Source organism: Apis cerana, linkage group LG4 (genome assembly GCF_029169275.1).
Source record: "Apis cerana isolate GH-2021 linkage group LG4, AcerK_1.0, whole genome shotgun sequence".
In the NCBI taxonomy this organism is placed as follows: domain Eukaryota; kingdom Metazoa; phylum Arthropoda; class Insecta; order Hymenoptera; family Apidae; genus Apis; species Apis cerana.
The window spans coordinates 3114034-3136542 of NC_083855.1; the positions used below are offsets into that span (position 1 = coordinate 3114034).

General features: G+C 44.4%; 1 protein-coding gene and 1 long non-coding RNA gene across 11 annotated transcripts in view; one reads left to right on the forward strand and one right to left on the reverse strand.

The window, feature by feature from the left end:
- Nucleotides 1–812: 812 nt before the first annotated feature.
- The window catches only part of LOC108003468 (paired box protein Pax-5), a 139122-nt gene continuing 117425 nt past the window's right edge, over nucleotides 813–22509 (reverse strand). For 3 of the 10 annotated variants that reach the window (XM_062073558.1, XM_062073554.1, XM_062073562.1), the window contains 7 exons: nucleotides 14623–14879; nucleotides 9665–9750; nucleotides 9099–9420; nucleotides 7459–7557; nucleotides 6578–6808; nucleotides 6116–6211; nucleotides 813–5230 (listed from right to left, as the gene is read on the reverse strand). In XM_062073558.1, coding sequence (XP_061929542.1) covers nucleotides 5001–5230; nucleotides 6116–6211; nucleotides 6578–6808; nucleotides 7459–7557; nucleotides 9099–9420; nucleotides 9665–9750; nucleotides 14623–14879 — 1321 coding nt within the window. In that variant the 3' untranslated portion in view covers nucleotides 813–5000. Of the gene's footprint in view, nucleotides 5231–6104; nucleotides 6212–6577; nucleotides 6809–7458; nucleotides 7558–9098; nucleotides 9421–9664; nucleotides 9751–14622; nucleotides 14880–22509 lie in introns of all 10 variants that reach the window. The other 7 variants (XM_062073557.1, XM_062073556.1, XM_062073555.1 and 4 more) reach the window with 7 other exon arrangements.
- The window catches only part of LOC133665958 (uncharacterized), a 48558-nt gene continuing 29035 nt past the window's right edge, over nucleotides 2987–22509 (forward strand). The window contains exons 1-2 of the long non-coding RNA XR_009829446.1: nucleotides 2987–3398; nucleotides 4904–5237. This is a non-coding gene — a long non-coding RNA (uncharacterized LOC133665958). The remainder of the gene's footprint in view (nucleotides 3399–4903; nucleotides 5238–22509) is intronic.

Sequence of the window (22509 nt, forward strand, 5' to 3'; positions counted from 1 at the left end):
ATCGAATCGCGTTACCTGTACCGTAGCAATTAAATTTAATTAACATTAGATAACTAGATTGTTTGAGCGTGAAGTACAATATTTTTGTTAGAATTAAATGTATGGTTGCAAAGGATGAAATACTTAAGATAATTTTTTATAAAAATCACGCATATTATGTATTTCTATGTTAGATATAAATTTGAATAAAAATTTAATGTCAATTTGAAAATAACTTGTTTTTGCAACAACGGATAATGGAGAAATCTATATCAAGTTGTATTCAAGTTTGTTACCTTATGCAACAGATGAAATATTGAATGGATGCGACATCTTATGGAACTTTGTGTAACTTCTGTAATATCGAGTTTGAAAAAATCAGAATGTTTTTTACGCCCTCTATGATTTCTTAATGATAATGATTTTTCATACAATTTACTTTTTGCATAAACTTTTTGTATTTTTAATATCGTTAACAATAATTTTACTCCTTTTCGATAAATGAAAAGATTAAAGATAAGTGAAAACTTTTTTTATCTATTTTGAATTTTTATGCTGCATGCTATTTTAATTTTTTTAAATATTTTTGTATTATTTCTTAAATGATATCATATTACAAACTTTTGCTTCCAATCATTATATTATGCAAAATGTTGATATATTTGTGAAATATATCTAGATATCATAAATATTAACATTCTGTATACAAATATATCTAATTATCAAATCATAATTATTTTATTTTATGAATTAAAATAACAAAAATAAAATAACAAAAATAACAAATATCTTCTGGCACAATGTGGTATAATAGGAAATAAGATGAAACGAACTTCATATAAACCTCATATTTATTTAAAAAGGATGTACAGAGTTTTGTTTGCAAGTATCAACAGCGAGACTCGGCAAGAGCGGCGCACGAAACAAGAATCATAATATCACACGGGACGAAATGACAGCGAAATGAAGGAGGGGAGGAAAAAAAAAAAAATAAAATAAAATAGAATAGAATGATAAAAAAAAAGAGAACTGCTTGTTATTATTTCGAATAAAAAAATTCACGGAGGGCGCAGCATTCAAACTGAAGTCTCGATTTCACAAATAGTTTGCTACCAAGGATATATATCCACTCCGATTTGAATATTGCGCGGGAAAATGATTCCTCTCGTGATGCATCGGTTTTTCTTTTAGTTTCTCTTCTATTTACGATTCGACGTTAACATATCGTGTGCTTTCCTCTCTTTAAAACTTTTTTTTTTTTTTTTTTCTTTCTTTATTTCGTTTCCTAAAACACTTCCATTTTATGGAAGTTCGAAACGTTACCGCGATATTGCTCTCTTCCTTTCTCTCTCTCTCTCTCTCTCATTCAACGGAATTTCTTTGGCAAAACTTATTACACATAGGTCGTCGTTATTATTTAATAAATAATAAAGGCATTAAATAATCGTGTAATAATAATGATGATAATAGTATAATAATAATTAGAATAATAATAATAATATTAATAATAAATCATGAGAATAATGGGAAAAATAAGATAGCGATAATAATAGAATAGAATAAAAAATAATAATAATAAAATGAAGAGTTCATAATCATCATCGTTACAATAATAATAATAATAGAAAATAACAATGTGAAGTACGCATTAGTCAATTACAATCCCGACAAATTATAAAAATCGCAATGAAAGTCAGATCGATGTGTATGTATGTGTACCGAAGGTATCCCCTTTAAAAAAAAAAAAAAAAAAGAAAAAAAGAAAAATAACGTTAGACATGAAACAAAAGAAGATTGATTTCCATCGGTTGGCAGGTATATCGCGAGTGTAAAACAGTGTTAATACTCGAATTTGTTGCAGCCTCGAAATACTAAGCATGATCGCAATATCTCTTTCTCTCTCTCTCTCTCTTTCTCTCTTTCTCTCTCTCTTTCTCTCTTTCTCTCTCTCTGTGTCTTCCTTTTCAATACCGTTTTCCATGCCCCAGATTCTTTCCGCACACAATTTTATTACGACACGTAACGCTACGATACGACAATTTATAAATAGCAATTATTCAGCAATGAGAGATCGCGGCTACGAATCCTTCGTCCTTTCGACAAACACGGCGGAAACGTAATCGCGTTGGCGGGCTGAACACGTAAAGAACGCAACTAACAGGAAGGGGTATAGTATCGGTTTTGAAATCATGGTGACATATCGTCGAACGATCGGTAGAATAGAGAGACCGAGTCGTACGAAGAGATAATTGTACGAATAAGTTGTTCGTTTGACGCTCGGATCGATGAACGATCTGACAATCGGTTGCGAGCACGCTTAGGATCGACGATGTCGGATCGTTTCGCTACGATTCCGTGAACCGTGTCTAACGATACCACGCGTAATGTAATAAAGGTAATGATGGAAAGGTGAAAGATCGTACGAGTCGTTTGCTAAACGTTCGAATAAATATATTACGATAAAATGTATTTTTAAAAATATATTTTTTTCTTTAATTTTATTGTAATATACGGATATATATTATATATCATGTAATATAGAAATATATCACAATAAAATTAAAAAGATATGTTTTAAAAAATGAATAATAAATATATAACAAGATATTTCAAAATTATCGAACTATTATCGTTCGCGCGAGACACGCTTGAGAAAATATAATTTGTTAATTATGAGATAACTGTGATGCGAGCGAAATTGTGCTTGGAAATCCATTTCATGGTAGATTTCCCAAGCGAGACGCGATGATACGTTGATAAACGTCTCTACACGAGACTGATAACTTATAAAAATAATTAAAATTATTTTGTTATGTTCATTGCACTATTTGCATTTCTATTAAATAGAAAGGACAACGTATAATTATCTTCGTAGCGAGATAAAATTAGCTCGTATAATTGAGAAATTAAAAGAAGAAAATATAGAGTAACAAATAAATACGTTCGAATTATACCGCGCATGTACGCGCATGTACGTACGTTTCTAGACGCAACGCGCATGCCCGGCGCATATCGTATGCGCGATCGAAAGGCGCTGGACACGCGCGCGTAAATTTCCTTATTAAGGTTACAAATTAACATTTTTGCCCGTTAATCATAAAGAAATTGCAAGCACGTAACTTCTCATTAAAGTTGCCGTGGCCAGACGTTAATTACGGTTCCGCGATAGTTTTTTCTCTTCTCTTTTCGAAACGTTACGCTCGACGCGGTGCCGGAAGCTAGTTGATTTCCGTGGTTGTGTGATGTGCGAGTGTAGTGAAGGCGTTGGACGGAACGCGGGAATAATCACGATCAACCGGCCATCAAGGAAGTGTCCGTTGTTTTGTTTAGAAAAAAATCAAACCATGGAATGAAATTCGTTACATGCCAGCGAATATCCACGGACGATTTGTGATCGACGAAGGATGGCAGTTTCGAAGGTAACGTATCTTTTTCATTGCATACACGATGGCGTTACCTTCGCCAAGAAAGAATCGACCGCGATGACGTAGAGCCCGCGTTTCACGACTTCGTTTCGCCTTTCACGCTTTCCCGATTTCTCGATTTGCATTCCCTCATTGTTTTGTACATTTACGTCGATCCTCGTACGTCGCTCGCAAACACGCGCATCCGTTTACATCTAAAAATCGCTTTCGAACCGCCATAAAACTCTGCCTTAGCCGTAGCTACGCGACGCACGCAATTCTCATTTCGGCAATCCGTCTGTGGTCTTTGGTTTCTACAAAAAATATATATAATATCCTTAACAGTAATGATCGTTACGTCGATTCCTGATTTAAAAATCTCAATAAACTTATCCATTATATCTACTATATTACTTATATCGTTTTGTGGGAAGGGAGGGGAGAGGGGGGAGGGCGGGCAGGTGAAGATAGGTCGTCGTGCTTATTAGAAGAAAGAACGTGCCGTGTTGGGCAGTTGACTCTGTTTTACACGGATAATATTATGTATATTTATATATATAATTTTTTTTTTTTCCTTCACTTTATATATATGTACACGTTCTAACGCCGTCGGTAACAAATGTGCCCAACTACATTCGCGTTACAAAGATCGTTAACAATGGGTACGAGAGGAAAATTGTCGGGAATGCACGGGCACATTTGGAGAGACGACCGATCGCGGGAATTGTGTAGAAATTATACTAACTGAGGATCGTTAAATTAAACTACCTATGATTATGCGCACTCTACGTGAGTAGCGACACTGTCGGTAACGCATACGGGCCAACCTGTAATCCCGACCATGCAATTAGACAGAATTGTCCTTAGTGTCGCTGGACCAGACACTCGTCATCGACACTCGTTTTGCCGTTCCCATTCGATAATTATTCGCAAATAAGATCGTTGACGTCGGTCAAGCTACAAGTTTTCTATTTTCCCGTGACACGGGTTATCTTTCGTTAACAACGAGTTTTAACCACGATTATCACGGACAATCATCCGTCAATTTGCAACAGCGTTCGATGTTCGATCGTTTCGTTCCATTGAGCGCTGTCGTGTGTCGTGTGAACGGCTATGGATGACTACGATGGATTCGATCATCGTCATTAACGTTGTTAAGAAAATTTCTCAAAAAAAAAAAGTCTCTATCTCTCTCGCGATTCACGCGCTGATCGACACGAAATCCCCAAACGCGACACGCGATTCAATCGTGAACAATGTCGCGTTGCATTGACGTGAACGTGTATCTGGTCATAATCCGCCATTCTTTTCTTTCTCTCTCTCTCTCTCTCTCTCTTTCTCTCTCTTTCTCTCTCTCTCTCTTTCTCTCTCTTTCTCTCTCACACTCTCCGTTCTTCTTCCTGTTTTCTTAACGGGAATTCGTCGTGGTTATCCGTGTTGCGATCTTTTATTCGATGATAACGGTTCGTGACTGTTCGTTCCCGAACCGTTTAATAAAAGAGATCATTGCTTAATTTCAGCATGGTTCCTCGTGATATGGCGTCCGAACTCGTTGGTCGCTGTTCCCACTCCAGAAAGACCCTCTGCCCGGAATTGGTCTCCTGTGCCATCGATTAATCAGGCCAGATAAAGGTCCGTTGGCGTGGAAGTATGATCCGGCTTGGTGCATGCACTTCCGGTTGGCGAAGCGGCACTCGCACCGCTGCTCGCTCTGGTAGCAGCCAAAGGCGAGCGACTAGCCACGTCCGTGCTGTTCTCTGGTCCTGTGTTATTACATCCGCCGCCCTGCTGCGAATTGGTGTGGGAAGACGCCAGCGTGTCCCCGTTACAGTAGTAATACGTGGAATCTGCAAAGTAAGCAATAGCATTTATTTTACGATATACCGGTCCCATCAAGCACGGTGGATTTTTAATTTTCCATGCTACATTTCACGTATTTTTCTTCCACCAAAATTAATTCCCTCGATGCCACTGTTCATAATTAATCAGCATAATAAATACCTGACAGAGGTATCATATCACGTATATGCAAATAATACGTAAGAATACGTTGGTATTATTATTTTTATGGCCTCGAGTGGTTAATTTATTTTGGATAAAGAATTGGGAGCCTAAAATATGAGTGCACATTGGTGGTGTAGTATCGAAGCGCGATTCTTTTTCGATCGGGATAACCACTTTTTGCGATTAGTTATGACCGCGACGAAGTTGCAAAATATAACGTTTCTAAAAAAGGAGAAAAGTCGATACTGCGAAATTTCGAATTCAGAATGTCGAGTGTAAATAGGTATTACGTCATGCGTACGAAAAAACGAGCAAGGAACGTATCGCATGTCCGTAAAAAATTGTTTATTATTCCGTCCATTCTTATACACCAAATATGCATAGCCAATTTGCGAGCATTTCACTTTATAGATATTATATATCGCGATCTATGTGTACGATGTACCAGCGATCGTCCATTATGAAAGGCCACTTTCCGCGAGCTTTTTGTAGCCTGATGTTATCTGCGATATCTTGGAACGTAATAAAGTAACGGTGGGTTTCTTCAGTTTTAGAAAGTCGAGACCCGATTGGTGCCAGAAACGTGTTCCTTCCATACGTAAACGCAAAATATGTAGGTAGTTATGCGAGCCCGTTTCATTCGATCGGATTCAGCCTATCAATGAATTAATACTTGACATTTCGTTGACCCCTAATCTAATCGGTACTCATACTCACTGTTTACTTACTGAGCAACCCGCTTGTCGCTGCTCCATAACCGTAGCCGCTGTACGGTGCGCTCGAGTATTGAGAGTACGCCGCGCTGTATGCATAATCGCCACCACCTAAACAAAATACACGAATACGCTCACGTTAGCCATTAACTTTGAAAACTGATATCGATAAGGGGACGGAAATTCATTATTCCCGACTCTAATCGTACGATAAGTGATCTACATTCTCGGCCAATTCCCATTTCCATTTCCTCCTTCGTACCCTCGTAAACTAAAAAGTAACCCAAGGAGCAAGTTAGCGCGCGTTGGCAACCACCACTACGGCATTTATCCGCACGGTAGTCGTTTCTAACCGCGTGGTTGGTAAGTCAGGGCACTGTAAGGGCGAGCCCTAACTTACCTTCCGTTATTTTTCTATTTTTATCGTCGGTAACGAGAACGAGGGCGGGACGAGGCTGGTCTGTGTTTAGTACTCACCGGTGGCGTAGTGTCCGAAACTGGGAAGCATCGTGGAGTACGGTGGTATCGCAGATGCTACCTGGGGTTGAGAAACTGGCGGCTGCAAGACCGTCAGTCCGGGGTCCCCTCCGGGGGTGTTGGGGGCCGTGGGGGTGGCGTTTGTCTCGTTCTGCAACGAAATCGGGGGACTCTGCTCCCCCCCACCGGCCCCCACCCCCACATACGACACTGCGACGGTACTGCTCTCTGCTATGGCCATGCACAACACAACACGACATTCGAGTCAAGCACTAGCTAACGATCAGCGCCTTAACGTCTAAAGCTTAATTAAATTGTCTCTGAATGAAGTAATAGGGGGGAGGGGGAAGGGGGACGAGGGTATTATAGGACGATGTGTGATCATTAGGACGACACGAAGAGAATCGTGAATCGTAATATGGAAATTTTTTTATTCGATAAAAAAAAAAAGGAAGCACGAAACACTTTCTTGTAGAGAGTCCCCGCGTAATTGTCTACACGCGATTTCTCGACAAGGGAAAATGGGTACAATTACATTCTTCGTTATGGATCTTCCTTCGACTTTCTCGAGACTCGTAAGGAAAAATAAGGAATAAGGATACGTGAAAAATATTGTTATTTAACGATTTATTTTAAACGAGTGGATAGATAGGATAATTAGGATCGAGTCGATATCTTTCTTCGATGTCAAATTATCGTATCGATGAATGATTTTGTCAGAAAAAAAAATGAAAAAAAAAAAAAAGATAGATATCTTAGTCGAGAGACAAAATTATATTTTAAACTTTACGAGATGATTCGAATCGCACATACATGGATGGCGAACAAGGTGCTAGACCGGGCTAGACCGTAAGAAAACTAAAGAGAGGTGGCGAACTCACCGGTGGTGTGGTAAGGAGACATGTTAGCCCCGTCCAATGTTTGGCTCAATTTTAGTTCTTGCATCGTCAGTGGCGCGAGCGGCGTCAAAGTACCACCTGCTATTAAGGGATCCCCATTTTTCCGTTATTTGCGTCATTTTCGTATCGTTGGCTGGCGATCAAGGCGGAACGTCGAAATCGTTCGCGCGATTTGCTCGGCCGAATTTTACTGCCGGTCGGTGTATATACATATTCCGGTGTATAAACTTCATCGGAATTATCGAAACGAGACACGGGACGATTTAAAAACCGCCGTTGTCACGCCCTCCAAACACGCTTTCGAACAGTTGGTTGGAAGGAGCGAGAGAGAGAGAAAGAGAGAGAGAGATAGAGAGAAAGAGATCGTTCCCTGGCGAGCCCGAGATCAAGGATCTCGGTGCACCATCGATATACCGGCTCGTACATATTAACGGGCGAGAGAGTCAGCAAGCCGTGGAATCGACTTGGCCCGGCCGCGTCGTCCTTCAAAAATTCTTCGATCTCGCCACCGAAGATCCTCGATTGAATTTCATGAGATGAACCGGCCGTTACACGGCTCGCTTCGTCCATTCCGAAAAGCACCGACCGAAAGAGTTCCGCGGCGTGACCGAGTTGCTTTGCAACACGTGCCCAGAGAAAGTTCGTTTCGTATATATATACACATGTGTACACGCGTGTCCGTGTGCATGTAACTCCGCCCGTCTCGTGTACACACACACACACATGTACACACACGTGGTTGCTTTTCAATAGCGCGTTTCGAAGCTCCGTAACGCTCCGCCGTTGATCGACCGCCGTTAAACGGCGCAAGGAGGGCACAGAAACGAGAGAAAAGGGATAGCAGAGAGCATGAGAGTAAGAAAGAGAAAGAAAGAGAGAGAGAGAGAGAGAAAGAGAGTAGAACGAACGAACAGAGCGTCCGAGGATCGACGTGTTTGCCTGGACTTCGAGTTAAAACTAGCGGCGCCTAGTTTAGAAAAGATATAAAGTGAGAAAGGAACGAACAGGATTACCTGTCACCAGCCTACGGCGGTGTGGTTGCAGGTGTCGCAAGCGAAAGTGATTCGAAAAGAGTCGAAAAACGAATGAGCGAGATTAGGTGAACGTAGAGATATACATACACCCCTAAGTCGAGAGAGAAAGAGAGAGAGAGCGAGAGAAAGAGACCACCGAATGGAACGTTCCGCCACCTCTTCTAGCACCGCCGTAGCCGCTGCTCAGCACAGCTCATGCATTATTAAAGCCATGTATTTAGCCGATATGGGTATGCAAAGCAAGACGTAAGCCGCAATAATAAGCGTAAAGGGAAGAGGGACGATGAGGAAGGTATGGAAGAGGTGGGCAAATGGAGAGAAGGAATATCGTGGAAGAAGGAGAACGAGATAGAAAGAGAAAGAGCACGATGAAGGAAGGGATACGATGGTGGTTTGCTGGCAGGTCGACTGCTAGGAAAAGGGGCTTGGTACGTTGTATCATATATATATATATATATATATATATATAGATACAAGGGGTTGTGGTGCACACACTGTCCAGGATTTTGTGCGAGATTGTGGGGAGAGAAGAGAAAGGAGGGTGTGCAGGGGATGTGATGAGAAACAGAGAAAGAACGAGTCGCTCACCTATGGTGCCCCCTATGGGCGGGGTGTAGAGATGGGGCGTTTGCGCTTGCGTCATCGTGCTGATGGTGCCCAGGGAGTCGTACAGCTCGGCGGAGGTGGCAATCGCGTTCCCGGGGAATCCTCCGTGTTCGTAGTAACCTCCGCCACCGCCACCTCCGCCTCCACCGCCGCTACCTCCGCCACCACCGCCGCCACCGCCACCTCCGCCGGCTCCAGTCCCGTTCGTACCACCGCCACCGCTCGCACCTCCGCCCCCGCCGCCTCCTCCCAGCTCGCTCAGGAGCTTGTGCTCGTCCTTGATGCTCCATTTACTCGACCACAGCTGCAACAGAAGCCGGATGCTCGGAGGCAAAGTTCGAGTGTCGGGGGAGAACGGGGGAGGAGACTTGCTCGATCCCCCCCTCTCCAAGAAACGCTCGGGTTCGACTTAGGTGTTAAACCACTTTCCTGATTCTTTCCTGCCTCTCCAAATAGTTTGCCCAAGTTTATGTATATATATAATAGTTAAATGTAAAACGAGCGAGGGATAAAAACTTGCATATGTATACATATTTATACACACGTACGTTCGAGTACAATTGATCGCCGTTGTAGTTGCTTCTCTGCCTCTTCAGATCGTCCTCGGGGTGATCGTTCAGGTCTCGGTTGTCGTCTGCAATCAAAACCAGACATCTGCATTGCGGTCTCTCCGTTGTTCAACCGTTCGCGTCACACGCGAAAACACCAGGATCTATATAACGAGATCATAGGCTAACCCGTGTATACGTGTAGCCACGATGGCCTGTAATCGGGGGCGGCCGCCCCTATCTCTCAACGTCGGCGGCCGAGGTATCTATACGTCAGGGAGGTCATACGTGGTGTGTATTACCCCCTCCCCTCCCGAATCAAGACACAAATTAAACGTGGCCACGCGAAACTAAATTGAATCTGTCGGGCGGTTTGTGAAGGAGGGTGACCCTCCCTCCCTCCCTCCCCCTCCCCATCCGCGCACAGAGACGGTGTATGGCATTGATAGATAGAGAAACAATTTCGATTCCATTATACGTCTTTATTATCTCCCGTCCATCCCGCCGCCGGTTTAATATAGAGACAAGCACGTGGGACGGTGGGTGGATTGGCGAGGAGGGGGTGGCGGGCGTATATACCCTTTTAGCGGCGGCGGTGGTGGTGGACGAGGAGGACGAGGCTGGCCAACGATTCCAGCCTCGGTGGTGGTGGCGGTGGTGGGAGGAGAACGGACGAGGTCCAGCGACGGGGGTGGGAGTGGTGGGGGTAGATGGTAGGTCCAACGTTCGGGTATCTCGAATAATTAAATGACCATCCGAGGGTAGGATGGGTGGAGGTACGTAGCATAGGGCTCGTTAAACCTCCCTGTCAAGTTGTGATTGTCCGGCCGGCCGACGGTCCCGACCATTCGACCGGCAGGGTTTGCTCCTGGACCGCTATAAAACCCACCCGTTTCAAACACCGCCAGCACACAGGCGGCACAGGCAGCGAGCTTCCATGAACTTGCTTGAATTTTACGATTCGATCGGCCGAGTTAATCGTGTGCTTTATCCCTCCCCCCGCGTCCTCTACCTATTCCTCTCTTCTCTTCCGTTGCGGAGCCTGGCCGCTCTCGTGTAACCGTTGCCGTGCCGGATTTCATTAGAGTTTAGAGGGGGACGTTTGTTCGGGAATCCGTTTAAAATAGACCTCGATCTCATTCGCTTGGAAACGTAAGAAGAAGAAGAGGAAGAACGAACCCGGTGGAATGTATCGTACGAATTACAAAACATCTTCTCATTTTTGATCGTAATCCAGGATAAGATTGGATATTTTCGAGGAGAATAATCGAGGATCGTTACGAGTCGATCGTTATATGCTGTCTAATGCAAATTCTTGTAACTTGTGCGAAATTACGGTCACTGGTCCTCGACAGATTTGACAGTGGTTGAGTTATGGCGGAAGGAAGGTCGGCGTTTCTCTCTCTCTCTCCCTCGTCGAAAAGAGCAGTAAATCGAATAATTCGATTGATGCCCGTGAGGGCAAAAGCAAGCGGACGAGAGAGAGAGCCGTCCGCGTTATTCGAAAGCAATTGAGTCAATGTTAAGCAATACAATACACGGGTAATAATGGACTCTGGGGTGAATCTGGTCCCCTACGCCGCGTCCACGAATATAGGGTGGGACAAACGGCGGCCTTTTGGATTTCTGTATGGGGCAAAAGCGCGCAGATGTAACGCGACAACAAACAGCCCCGATAGATTGCAATGCTTCCCTCGAGAGGTTGTTCGTAAATTCGTAATAAGCCCCGGGGATTTCCACGATTCGAGCACGAGCGTCTTACCGCTGCTGCTCCATCGAACGCATAAATAACGATGCCCGTACGCTGATCACCGATTCGGCAACTTTGATTCCGGGATCGATACGCGTCTTATATAATATCTGTCCGAAATGAAACGAACATTTTCGATCGAGTCGATACGAAATTGATTGATTCAAGACTTAAAAATATAATGGATCGAGTTTTGATAACGATTTATATAATTATTTTTTATCAATCTTCCAGAGATCAAAGAGATTCACTTATATCGAATCTTTAAATTATTATCGACTGATCAAAAAATGAAAGTTCGAGATCTATTAGAACTAACCGTTACATCTATATATATATATATTAAAGCAATTACAAAAATGAAAATTCCATTCGCTACAAATGATCCTACGATACGAATCTACTGCGTTTCCACTATATTTAGAATAAAAAGAAAAAACGACGAAACGACAATTTATTCCTCGTATCGCTTCCGAATACCTGTTTCCTGCCCCTCTACGACACAATGCGCGTATCGCGCACGTTGTACGCGATGTTCACCGCAGATCGAGAGCTCGAGGCGGGATTCTCGTTGAAATTCCAGCCGGTTAAGAGGCGCGGGCTCGCGAGAAGAGCGGCGATGATCTCCCCGGAGGACAGGGAGAGACTAATGTGTCGTTGGCGAGGGATAGAAGCGGCTGCGGTCTGTGAAGTTTATAATCTAATACGCGTACCCCACGGCAGGCCGCAAAACACTGAGTGCTCTAGCCGCGGACGCGACCGACCACTTTTGCGACCGCATATCGCCGCTCTCATAATCCGATTATATCGAATTACTCTCGCGTACCATCGGCGCGCGAGACCCGCCGTGTACGAATCGATACGCTCTGTCCCTCTTCTCTCTCTCTCTCTTTGTGCCAAAACCGGCACACAGAGGACTTTTTGATCCAGGCCTTTCATCCTAGATCTCTTTTCATTCGATTCTGTTCTCCTTCTCTTTTTTTCGCGCATAGATGTTTTTTTGAAGGAGAAAAGAGATTTTTGGAGAGATTTCGGTTTGCTTCTGAGGAAGGGGTTTGCGAATGTGCGTAGAGATATGACGTTTTTGCATTTGATATTGGAGAAAATTGATCTGAAAATAAATGATAGAAATTTCGTAAGAAACTTATTTTCATTTCCCTTTATTAAATAAAAATCTACGCATCTTTTAACCAAAACACGAAAGATAATTTATCTCTTCTAAAATCTGCACATACTTTCCCGCGATAATTAACATACGATTAGTCAGGGATCGCGGAAATCCGAATAGAGAAGAGGGTGCGACGATTTTTAAGGGGATTCGCGTCGATTCGATCCGGAGGCGGGAAGACGCGGACGTGGTTTCTGTTCACACTTGTGGAGGAACGAGATCGGCGTTTGAAAATTCGCCTCCCGAGCCTCTCTCGTCGGGGTTGAAGCTGAAGTTCGGGCCACGTGTCGTGCGGCACGTGTCGGGAATATTTCGGGACGCGTTATTCACGCAATGACAGCAGAATGAATCGCAGCACGTGCTGCCCGACGTTTGACTGATATTCCCTGTGTGCGTGTAGCTAATCTTGGTCGCGGTACAACGTATTCGAGATCGCGTTCGATCGCGGTCACACGAGATCACTGACCGGATTTAGATCGGGATGCGTGTTTGGATACATTCGTAATTGGATACATTTCGAGATTGAATCGGGGATCAAAGGAGTTTGCGAGGAATGCGTGAAAGGTAAGTCGTATTTAGATGTGTGGATCATAACGGATACTTGTACTTCTCCGTAGATACTTCTTTGTGGATTCTTTTATTAATCATTGCATGCGAACTCACGGGAATTGGGAATGATGGAAGAAGAAGAGGAAGAAATGAAAGAAATCGATCGAAATCTGATAATTGTGAAACGATTCCTAGCATTATATTTCCTTTCGATAAAGCTTTTTTCTAGTTCTTCCATCGTATAATATTGTTCCATTGTTTGTACGTTTTATTCAGATACATAAGGAAGTGGCACATCGACAGGTTGATAACAGGTTTATAGTAGACCAAGCTATCAGTGACCAAAAGTAATGATACATGTAGCTACAAGGCAAGAGATTGCGGTATTCGAGATAGTGGCTCGTGTTTTACCTTTCCTCTGAACTTTTAAAATTTCAAAATAAAATACGAAGATGCTTTTAAAGATTATCACGAGAGTTTTTTCAATGATATGTAAATTAAAGCTTCTTCTCTTCGCACTTTCACGCTTCTTGTCTTCTTGAAGATTCTTTTTAACCTCGATTTCTGTTTAATTTGAAAACGATACCATTTCATGTCAAGAAGGAAAGAGAAGAAAATTCAGGAATCACGTTCATTTCATTTCCTTTCCCCGATTATGACGATTCAACTGTCTTCGTACCAAATAAAGCGTCGCAAAATTCGAGTTTCGAGGGGAGCTGGAAACAATGGGAGCTTACAAATTGAGTGGGACGACCGATGTAACGTCACTGCGGTATCATCGTCTCTCGCGAGGTACCACCGACTCCTCCATTGTTCCCTCTTCCGAGGAGCACGGCGGAACTCGTGCCGATTTACTCGGGTGTAACGTCGATCTAAGCGATATCTCCTTTCTTGCCCGGCCTTATATAACCCTCCCAGCAAACAGACGCGAGTGAAATGTAGCCACGACGCCTTCTGCGATCCGATCTGACGTTTACATAAGCTCGTCCTCGTCGTTTTTCCTTTTTTCCTTTTCTTACTCCGCTTTGTATACACCTATAAACCTTCTCTTTCCCTTTTTTTTGATATACACGACGATATAAAAGAGAGATAGATTAACCATTTTTAAGTAATATTCGTTGAACAAAAGTTCTAATGAACGTCGGTTTTGTAAAGAATTTGAATATTATTTTTTGAATATATTGCTTTTGGAATATAACGTGCTTGTTGAAAATTACGCAAGATTTCCTCTACATACAATTTTGAATCTTCGTTTATATCAGTACCTTCACTTTTTATTTCCTCGCTAATTTATTCAATTTTTCCTTCTCTTAATTCAAAAAAAAGAAAGCAAAACCTGTTGCCGATTTTCAAAATTTCCCTCGTCTTAAATAGAATCGCGGAATAAAAATCTCTATCAACGACGAATTTCTCAAATCTCCCTCGTACACTCGATTCAGTACAAGAGAATAAGTTTGAGAATCGTCGACACCGAAGAATTCAATGACTCACCGTCGTCGGTGCGTTTTCTCTTGATGCTGTTGCCGTTCGGGTCCTGGTGGTGCGCCGGGATTCCCAGGATGCCGCTGATGCTGTAAGCGTTGGGAGCGGTCGCCGCCGGGTGACCCGCTGCCGTTGCAGGTGCATGGGCTATCACCGACACGGAACCACCTGATCCTGGCTGACCTTGCTGCTGACCTTGCTGCTGCTGCGCCTGCTGTTGTTGATGCGCGTGCTTCGCCTTCTCCGCCGCTTTGTTCCTCACGATTCTACGGACAATGCAAGCGTGCAGCCACCAGTGTGTATAGAGTTACTACCAGAGTCATTAGGGGTTCTCTGCGGTTTCGATCGCACGATCCAAGTTTGTCGGGCGTGCGACTCGGATTGATCGGGATTAAATGGCTAAGGAATCGCGAAGAAGGAGCATGGAATCATATACAATGTCATTTTCAAAAGCATTCTTCCATTTAAAAGCGATCTAATTTTCGAAATGGGATAATAATCTTGTCAGCGAGATGGTTTCCATCGATACGACGCGCCTAGCATATAATCAAAGGGAAGATGTTTATTTCTCTAGAGAAATCGGCGGATTATTTATTACTGTTATAATGCTCTGTCCATTGCGAGGTGCACACAACGGTGGTGGTAGCAACGTGTCGTTCGCCATTGTTCCGGACAGGCATGTCAGAGCGCCTCCACCTTCGATACAGAACAGCCAACGTGACTCTGCGGAACGGTCGCGTATCATAATCGCATCAAGGAGTCGGGCGGACATCAGCCAGATACAAACGAAGCGTCTCCTCCCCGTATCCTCCCGAGTCGCCCTTCCGAGTCGCCCATCCGGCATCGTGCGCCGACTGCTTATTATCCGTGATATATTGTGCGTGTGGTTTCAATGGTTAGCCAGTCCTACAGCCAGCCGGTTGATCAATTATCCCGGCGAATATTCACGGCGCAACCGTGTTGTTAATCCGCGCGGCTCGCTCGAGGAAGAAGCTGGCGCGAAACTGGCCACCTCTGATCGACTGCCCCTCCTTTTGGCATTGCTCGGAAGTGGACAGATTCGGAGGGAGATTAAATAGAGTCTATAATAGTCTAGCTTGGGGTATAAGAGAAAATTGAAATTGCTTTTTTGGTAAAATTTTTTCGATCCCTGTTAGCGGGTGTAGTATTTAAAAATTATACCCAGGAAAATGAAATTCTCATTTTTTCTAATATTTTGATATTTCGTATATTCTTCGAGATTCCAATAGCGAAACAATCTTTAGGTTAGCATACGAATACCGCGTGGATAAGGTTTCATTAGTGGAAAATGAAATCGTTGGGCATTTTCCATTGGTGATGGACGAACGCGTAATGGATCGACATTAAGTCGTTCGTTTCTGGCGTGGATGTGTTTGTGGGCTAGGTAATCGTGGGGGTGCGAGCTACGGCGATCAATCAGATGACACCTGTTGCCCGATCTCCCTGGCTCGTTCGCCACCTTCGCCAATTCGCAACAATTAGCAACGATCCTTATCAGGGTTAGACTCTGGGGTGACGCCGTGCCCTGACACCAATACCCTCCAAGGTGTAATTTGTATCACCGATTCGTATCGCACAATTCGACGACGTAAAAACGCTAGGATCGATCCTCGTTAATTCATCTTCGTTCGTTGGAACAATCTAATCTAAAAGAAGTATTAAAATTTTCAACGTTTTCCAATTATATCTTTCCTTAAGGATTAATCCGAACTTTCCTTTCCCCCCTCTCTCCTTTCCTTCTTTACACCACGAAGCATCGTGAAAGGAGGAATGGCCGCCGTTGCGCCACACCCGCCTCTCGCTTTAATTACCGAAACGCGAGGAGGACTTTGATCGACCGACCGATTCAGAGATCGTCGGCAACACCGCGAAACGCGCGTTAAAACGCGTGGCGAGACGGTATTATACCGGGTATGTGTAATGAGCGCGATCGACGATCTAATAAGCGCGAGCATCGGCACAACAGGTGCAGATTTTATCGTGCGTGCACAGATGGTGCGAACACACGTTGCCACACGCCGCGTTTCGAGAGGGCCGAATAAACGGCTGTTTTTCGCAGACGCCGCGCATCTTCTAATTAGCATCGCGTTCAGCCACACTTTTTCCTCGGTTATCGATGCATTTATAAGTTAACGTCGCTCGCGCACGATTTACGTAACATAGGGGAATTTATTTCCTAAAGTGTATCGATTCGATCGAGTCCTTTGTGTTCTCGAGATGGAAAATCGATTGGAAATCCGTTCTTACTTTTAATAAAGTAAAAAAATCTGTTTGACTCGTGCGTCAATATTTGTTAATTATTATCACAGTTTTTATTTCATACCGAATTGTTGTGCGTATCTTTGAATATCGTCTCAAGTTGAGAATTTCTTCGCTAATTCGTTATTAGATTAGAGATTCGATTAGACGATTTTTCTCTATATTTTTAAATAATGTCTCTGCGAATCGATTATATCCCACAGGATATTTCCCCATAAAATTTTGAATAATCTTTCCTCGGAGTGGCTTCTCTGCGGCCCTATTTTCCGCGGAAAAGAGGGTGAAACTCTCGCCGCTGGAAAATCACATGGCGGTTTCCATTCACGAGGGGGATGGAAGTGTACCAGGCCAATCCTTCGCAAGGAGGGATTTCCCTCCTCTTCGGCATCGCGGTGTTTCTCCTTCCCTCTCACGTGGCCACGACGTCTTGGAGAGAGCAGAGGTGGCGCCTGGAGGAGGAAGGCCGAGCAGAATTATGAGGGTAGAGCGCGTCAAGGGTGCCACGTGGGAAGAAGCTATGCCTCCCCTGGCGCCATCAGATCGTTCCCCAACGGCCACTCCTGAACTAAACTGCTCGACTATCTGCCTCTCCAAGTGCCACCACGAGCTCAACTTTTCTTGCCCTTTGTCTCCTCCCCGAACAACGTTTAAATCACGTTTCGACAAACGAATTAAATGGTTCGTTCCGTGGATAGAGTTATACATTAAAACGATCATCATCTCGCTCTCGTCCTCCGACGATGAAAAATATTTTTCCAACGTTTAATAATATTCTTATTTTATTATTATATTATCCCATTTGGAAGGAACTAATTCATCGCATGGCAATGCATCGATCATTGTTCACCATTGGAATCCCATAAAATGGATCCGTACATCGGTGAGCCACGTCGTTCGAAGCATAATATTTTAAGATGCTTCCTTCGATCGCCTACCTTCTCGAGATCAGCGTAAAATTCGCAGGGAGTAGGGAGGAGAGAATAGTCGGGCACGAGTGTGGGGAGGAGGAGGAGGAAGAGGAAGAGGAGGAGGTTCAGCCGTTGCCACGGCTCTGGAACCACAAACTTTAATGTTGGCATTACTTTTATGCGCGACTTTATGCCAAGTATCCCATCAAATATATGACCCAAGCTCCTGCACGCTTCCCGGGGGAGGGAGAGCGAGTACCTTCGCTGAAACCTTCGCTTTTCCATCCCCTCTCCGCCCTATATTCGCCCCGTTTCCACGCGCGGCTAAATTATTGCGAATAAAACTTTATACTCAAATTACCTCTACGCCAACTTTATCGCATTTCACCGGTAAAGCCGCCACCCCTCTGACAGTTCTCCTCCCTCTCTCGAATCATCTCACCCCACCTCGCCCTCGATGGACTTAAATTTTCCACCAGGAAACCGAGTTAATTTCTACGGATTAAATATCTATCGTCCTGTCCAACTTTTTCCTTTTTCTTCTTTCTTTTTACGTCCTTGAGATTAACCCTCGATCGATACCGAACTCGTCGTGATTCGTTGGAGCTTTCGAAGAGTCGCGGAAGAATGTTTGAACGGAAAGAGAGTACCAACTTCTCGACTCTTGAACTTTATCGATCGTAAACGAAATATTGTAAATATATTACCGTCAAAAATAATAGATTCGTCGATCAACAAAACGATATGCATTAACACGACTAAAAACTTATTGCGTCCCATTATATATTCGTATCTCCTCGAGGATTGCGGGGGATTTCGAGGATTTACCAGTCTCTTTCGGGGGCAGATGCTTCGAGGACGGATCCTCCCCTTTCTCTTTAACCCGAAGTCAAGGAAAGAGAACGTTGGAAGGTTGGGTGGTGGAGTGAATATAGAGAGAAAGAGAGAGAAGGAGAGAGGAGGAGGAAGAGGGTCAGAGGGATGCCAGAGCGAGAAGGGAGAACTATTTCGTCGAGCTGTAGACACAATACGGGACTCGCTCCACGGCCATTGTACGCCCTTCAGAGGCGCACAATGGCTGGAAAAGGTGTATCCTGATATTCCACCACCTCTCTCGAGGCTGTAATGTACCCCGGGAGCGTGCTGTACTTGCCTCTTCCCTGGTGTGATTCTTGAACAAAAGCCACGGTGGAGGAAGCTACGGGGAGAGGGGAGGAGTTTCTCCCGCCAGTGTTATCTTTCGCGGCTGGGTTAATTATTTTTCCCTCTCTTGCCGCGATCACGACATACGTTTCGAGCACGATTTATCTCTTCGGTAAATATTCACTCTCACGATTTTTCTAAATATCGTTCTTTTAACGTCAAAATCTCGCCGAACGCCGAACGCTATTTCGAAGATATTTCCGTCTGACAATAAAAATCACGAAGCCAGAGATCGATCTACGTTAAGTTCAATAATAAAATCCTCACACTGGTCGAAGAAGGATCGTATGAATGGCGCATTTCCGACGCCCAAGGGTGTGTCGAAAGACGCGTCCACGCGGTAGGAAGTCAGGTATAGGTTGGATTAAAGCACGGTGGCACGGTACCCCAGTGTAGTAGTCAGTTTGATGAAGTGTTCCCTTGCTCGGGTACGTACGGGGACGAGTATATTATTATATCCGGGGACGTGGTTCGCATTGTCAAACAGCAGCTGCCCGTACACACAACTATATTAACCGTGACATCCCACGGCCGCTACGAATACATCTCTTTCCACGTATCAGTTATGTGTGTCAGTACGCAGTACAGAGCCGGCTAAAAGCGTGTTTGCGTGTTTGTTTGCGATGACTGGCGCACGAGCAACAAAAGGTCTCCTCCAACAATGATACGAGGCGAGTCAACAGTCACGGAGAGGATCCTCCGAGCGCACAATGTTGCACACGATTTATAATATATCGGAACGACACCTCTCCCCCCTAGGACACTCATAGTCAAGAGGGTCTATCCAGAAGCCATTATGCGATTTCGAGGGCAAGAGATTTATGCGAGAAACGATCTCGAGCGAGAGGATCTTGTTACGGAGTTGTCGATCCTTCAAATTCTTCCGGTGTTTGCCCCGGCCATTTGCATCCCGATGCAAATTTTAAGCTTCGTGATTCTCCACCGTATCGAACGTAAAAGGAATCTCGTTGCCGGTTAAGATCTTTGTCACAAATTGCTCCGACACTTTAACATCTATCTTCTTCTTATTAGAATCCATTTGCTTTTTTCGTAAATGGGAAATTTTCTTGGTCGAAAAATTCTAGTGAGAATTCACTTGTCGAAATTACACGATGCAACATCTTTGAAATATTTCATCGATACGTTCTTTCAATCGGAATTATTTGATTAAATGCAATAATTTTATAGAGCGTGAACGATCATAGATAGCTGAATCTCATAGATTTGAGGGTGGCAGAGTGACGTCGCCATTTTGTGCCACGCTCGATTACTGGGCACATGATGGGTGGCGGACAATAATATTCGATTAAACTTCTCCGTGATTACTTCATTGGAGATAGCCGATTAATCTTCGAATATTCGATGGTTCATTAGCTGTCAATCATCGGGCGTCATCAGGTTATTAAACGGCTGTATCCGCGAGTCATCGCCGATCACATCGCACAAATTCCATCCTTCTCTCGTTAGCGTAGTCTTTCGTATTAGTCATGGTGGCGTTTCGTAATCAAATCCAGCTAGCCGTTTCCATTAAATCATCTTCCAAATCTGTTGATCCTAAATTAGCTCGTCATTCGAATTTTCTTACGAACTTTTGATCTTTTACTTTTATTCCAGTTGCAAAGTTTTGAAAAGAAAATTTAATCAAATATTCGAAACATCGCGAATAATTTTACTCCATTTCCTTTCTTCATAAATTCTACTTGTATAAAAGAATAGAAGAGAGCACGAATATTTAAACTCCCAGGAATTTTCGTCTTCTGATAAATATCGAAGAAACAAAAATAGTAACGATATATAACGTACTCCTTAGCGTAATCCGTGATCATGGACAAAGCATAGGGACGATTTTGACTGGTGCACCGGCCGAATAACTCGAGTATTCCAGCACTCGGCAAAGAACAAAAGCATTATGGGACGGCAGAGTAGGCGGCCATCCGGTTTCATTGCGGTTCCGTCTGTCCTCTGACGTTTCCACGGCAACCTGGATTGCGTATCTCGGCCTGGTCCTCTCCTTGTTGTTGTGGTCGTGGCCGTCGTCGTCGACGTTCAACCCCTGAATTCCTCCCTCCCTCCCTCCCTCCGTCACTCTTCCCCCGCACAGCATCGTTTCGACGCCGGGGAGTATACCGTAATTGTAACTTCATTTGAGGCTAATTTCGACCGAGGGGGTATGATGAAACGCGGTAATAATTGCGTTATCCAGACAAAGGACGGTTATGGATACGCGCCGCCGCCACCGCCGCAGCTCTCGACGTGTACCATCATCCCCTAGGTAGGATCCTCGAGGTCCAACCCCGAGGGTGCTCCCTCGCTTTACGTAGGAGGGGTCTCTATCTATCCGCGCTCTGCCGCTCTGCAAATATGGCTGCTTTAACGAGACTTCACCCATATCGTCTCTTCCAAATCCTGCGCTCACCTTCTCACCTTTAATTTTATCCTTTCCTTTCATAAGGAAATCGGCAAATCGAATCTTCCTCTTTTTCCTCTAAATTCCAACTAATCCCTTGAGCAGGGAGGAGAAGAAAAAGTTAAGCTTCCTCCTCCTCTTTTTCCACCAAGTAGACGATCTCACGTCGGGGAGGGAAGAGGTTGTCCTTTCCGCGGAGCCGATGGAATGGTAAATAAGGGAGCCGGTGGGCAGGCAGTTTATTTATGGGGATGTAATTTAATAAGCGAAAGATGAACAGGGAGATACCGGTGACGCGGAGCGGAAAGTCGAAAGTGGCATGAAAGTAGCAGCCATCCCATTGGCCGCCCCTTGTGTCTCTCTCTCTCTCTCCGGCGGAGGATGGTGTTCGGCCATATGGCTCTCCTTGGGCCGCTCTCCCGCGCCGAAAGCGAAGCTCGCGCCGGGGTTTTCGGGGGTGCGAAATGATATGGAAGTAATGGAGAGAAGCGTGAAGCAGCGAGGTCCTCCACGGGAGATTGACCCGGCACGATAGCGGAAAAAGGAGAGCGCACCGTTTCGCGATGACAGATTGATACAATTCCATCGAGAGATTCCGGGCGACAGATTTCCTACCAACTGTTGTTGCCTTCCATGCTCATTACGTCGAATTAATGGTGCGCGGGGTGGGGGCGATGATGAATCGGACGCGATTTAAAAGATTCACTTTTCAACCTGTTGTGAATCCTATCTATAATATTTTCCTTCAATTTTATCATCACGATTCGCGATTAGCGAAAGCATTTCCGGTACAAAGTGTCGAGTTCATTCGAGAAAAAGGAAAAATTAGTTTCAGAAAATACTTTTCGATCGGTTGGCAGTTAACAGGTTTGGTGCAGGGAGGAGAGAAAGAGCCGCGGTTGGAAGAAAACAGGAAGTTGAGGGAGCCATCCTATCGACTGAGGTCGAAGCCGCAAGAAAGGGCGAGAGGCACACGCGAGGCCGTGACGTCTCGGGGGTTGCGTCGGAGGAAACGGAGGAAGAAGGAGGCTGTGGAAGCCGGCGTAAAGCCCTCGGGCGAACCTCGCTCCTTATCGATCTGCCCCTGAGACTTCCTCC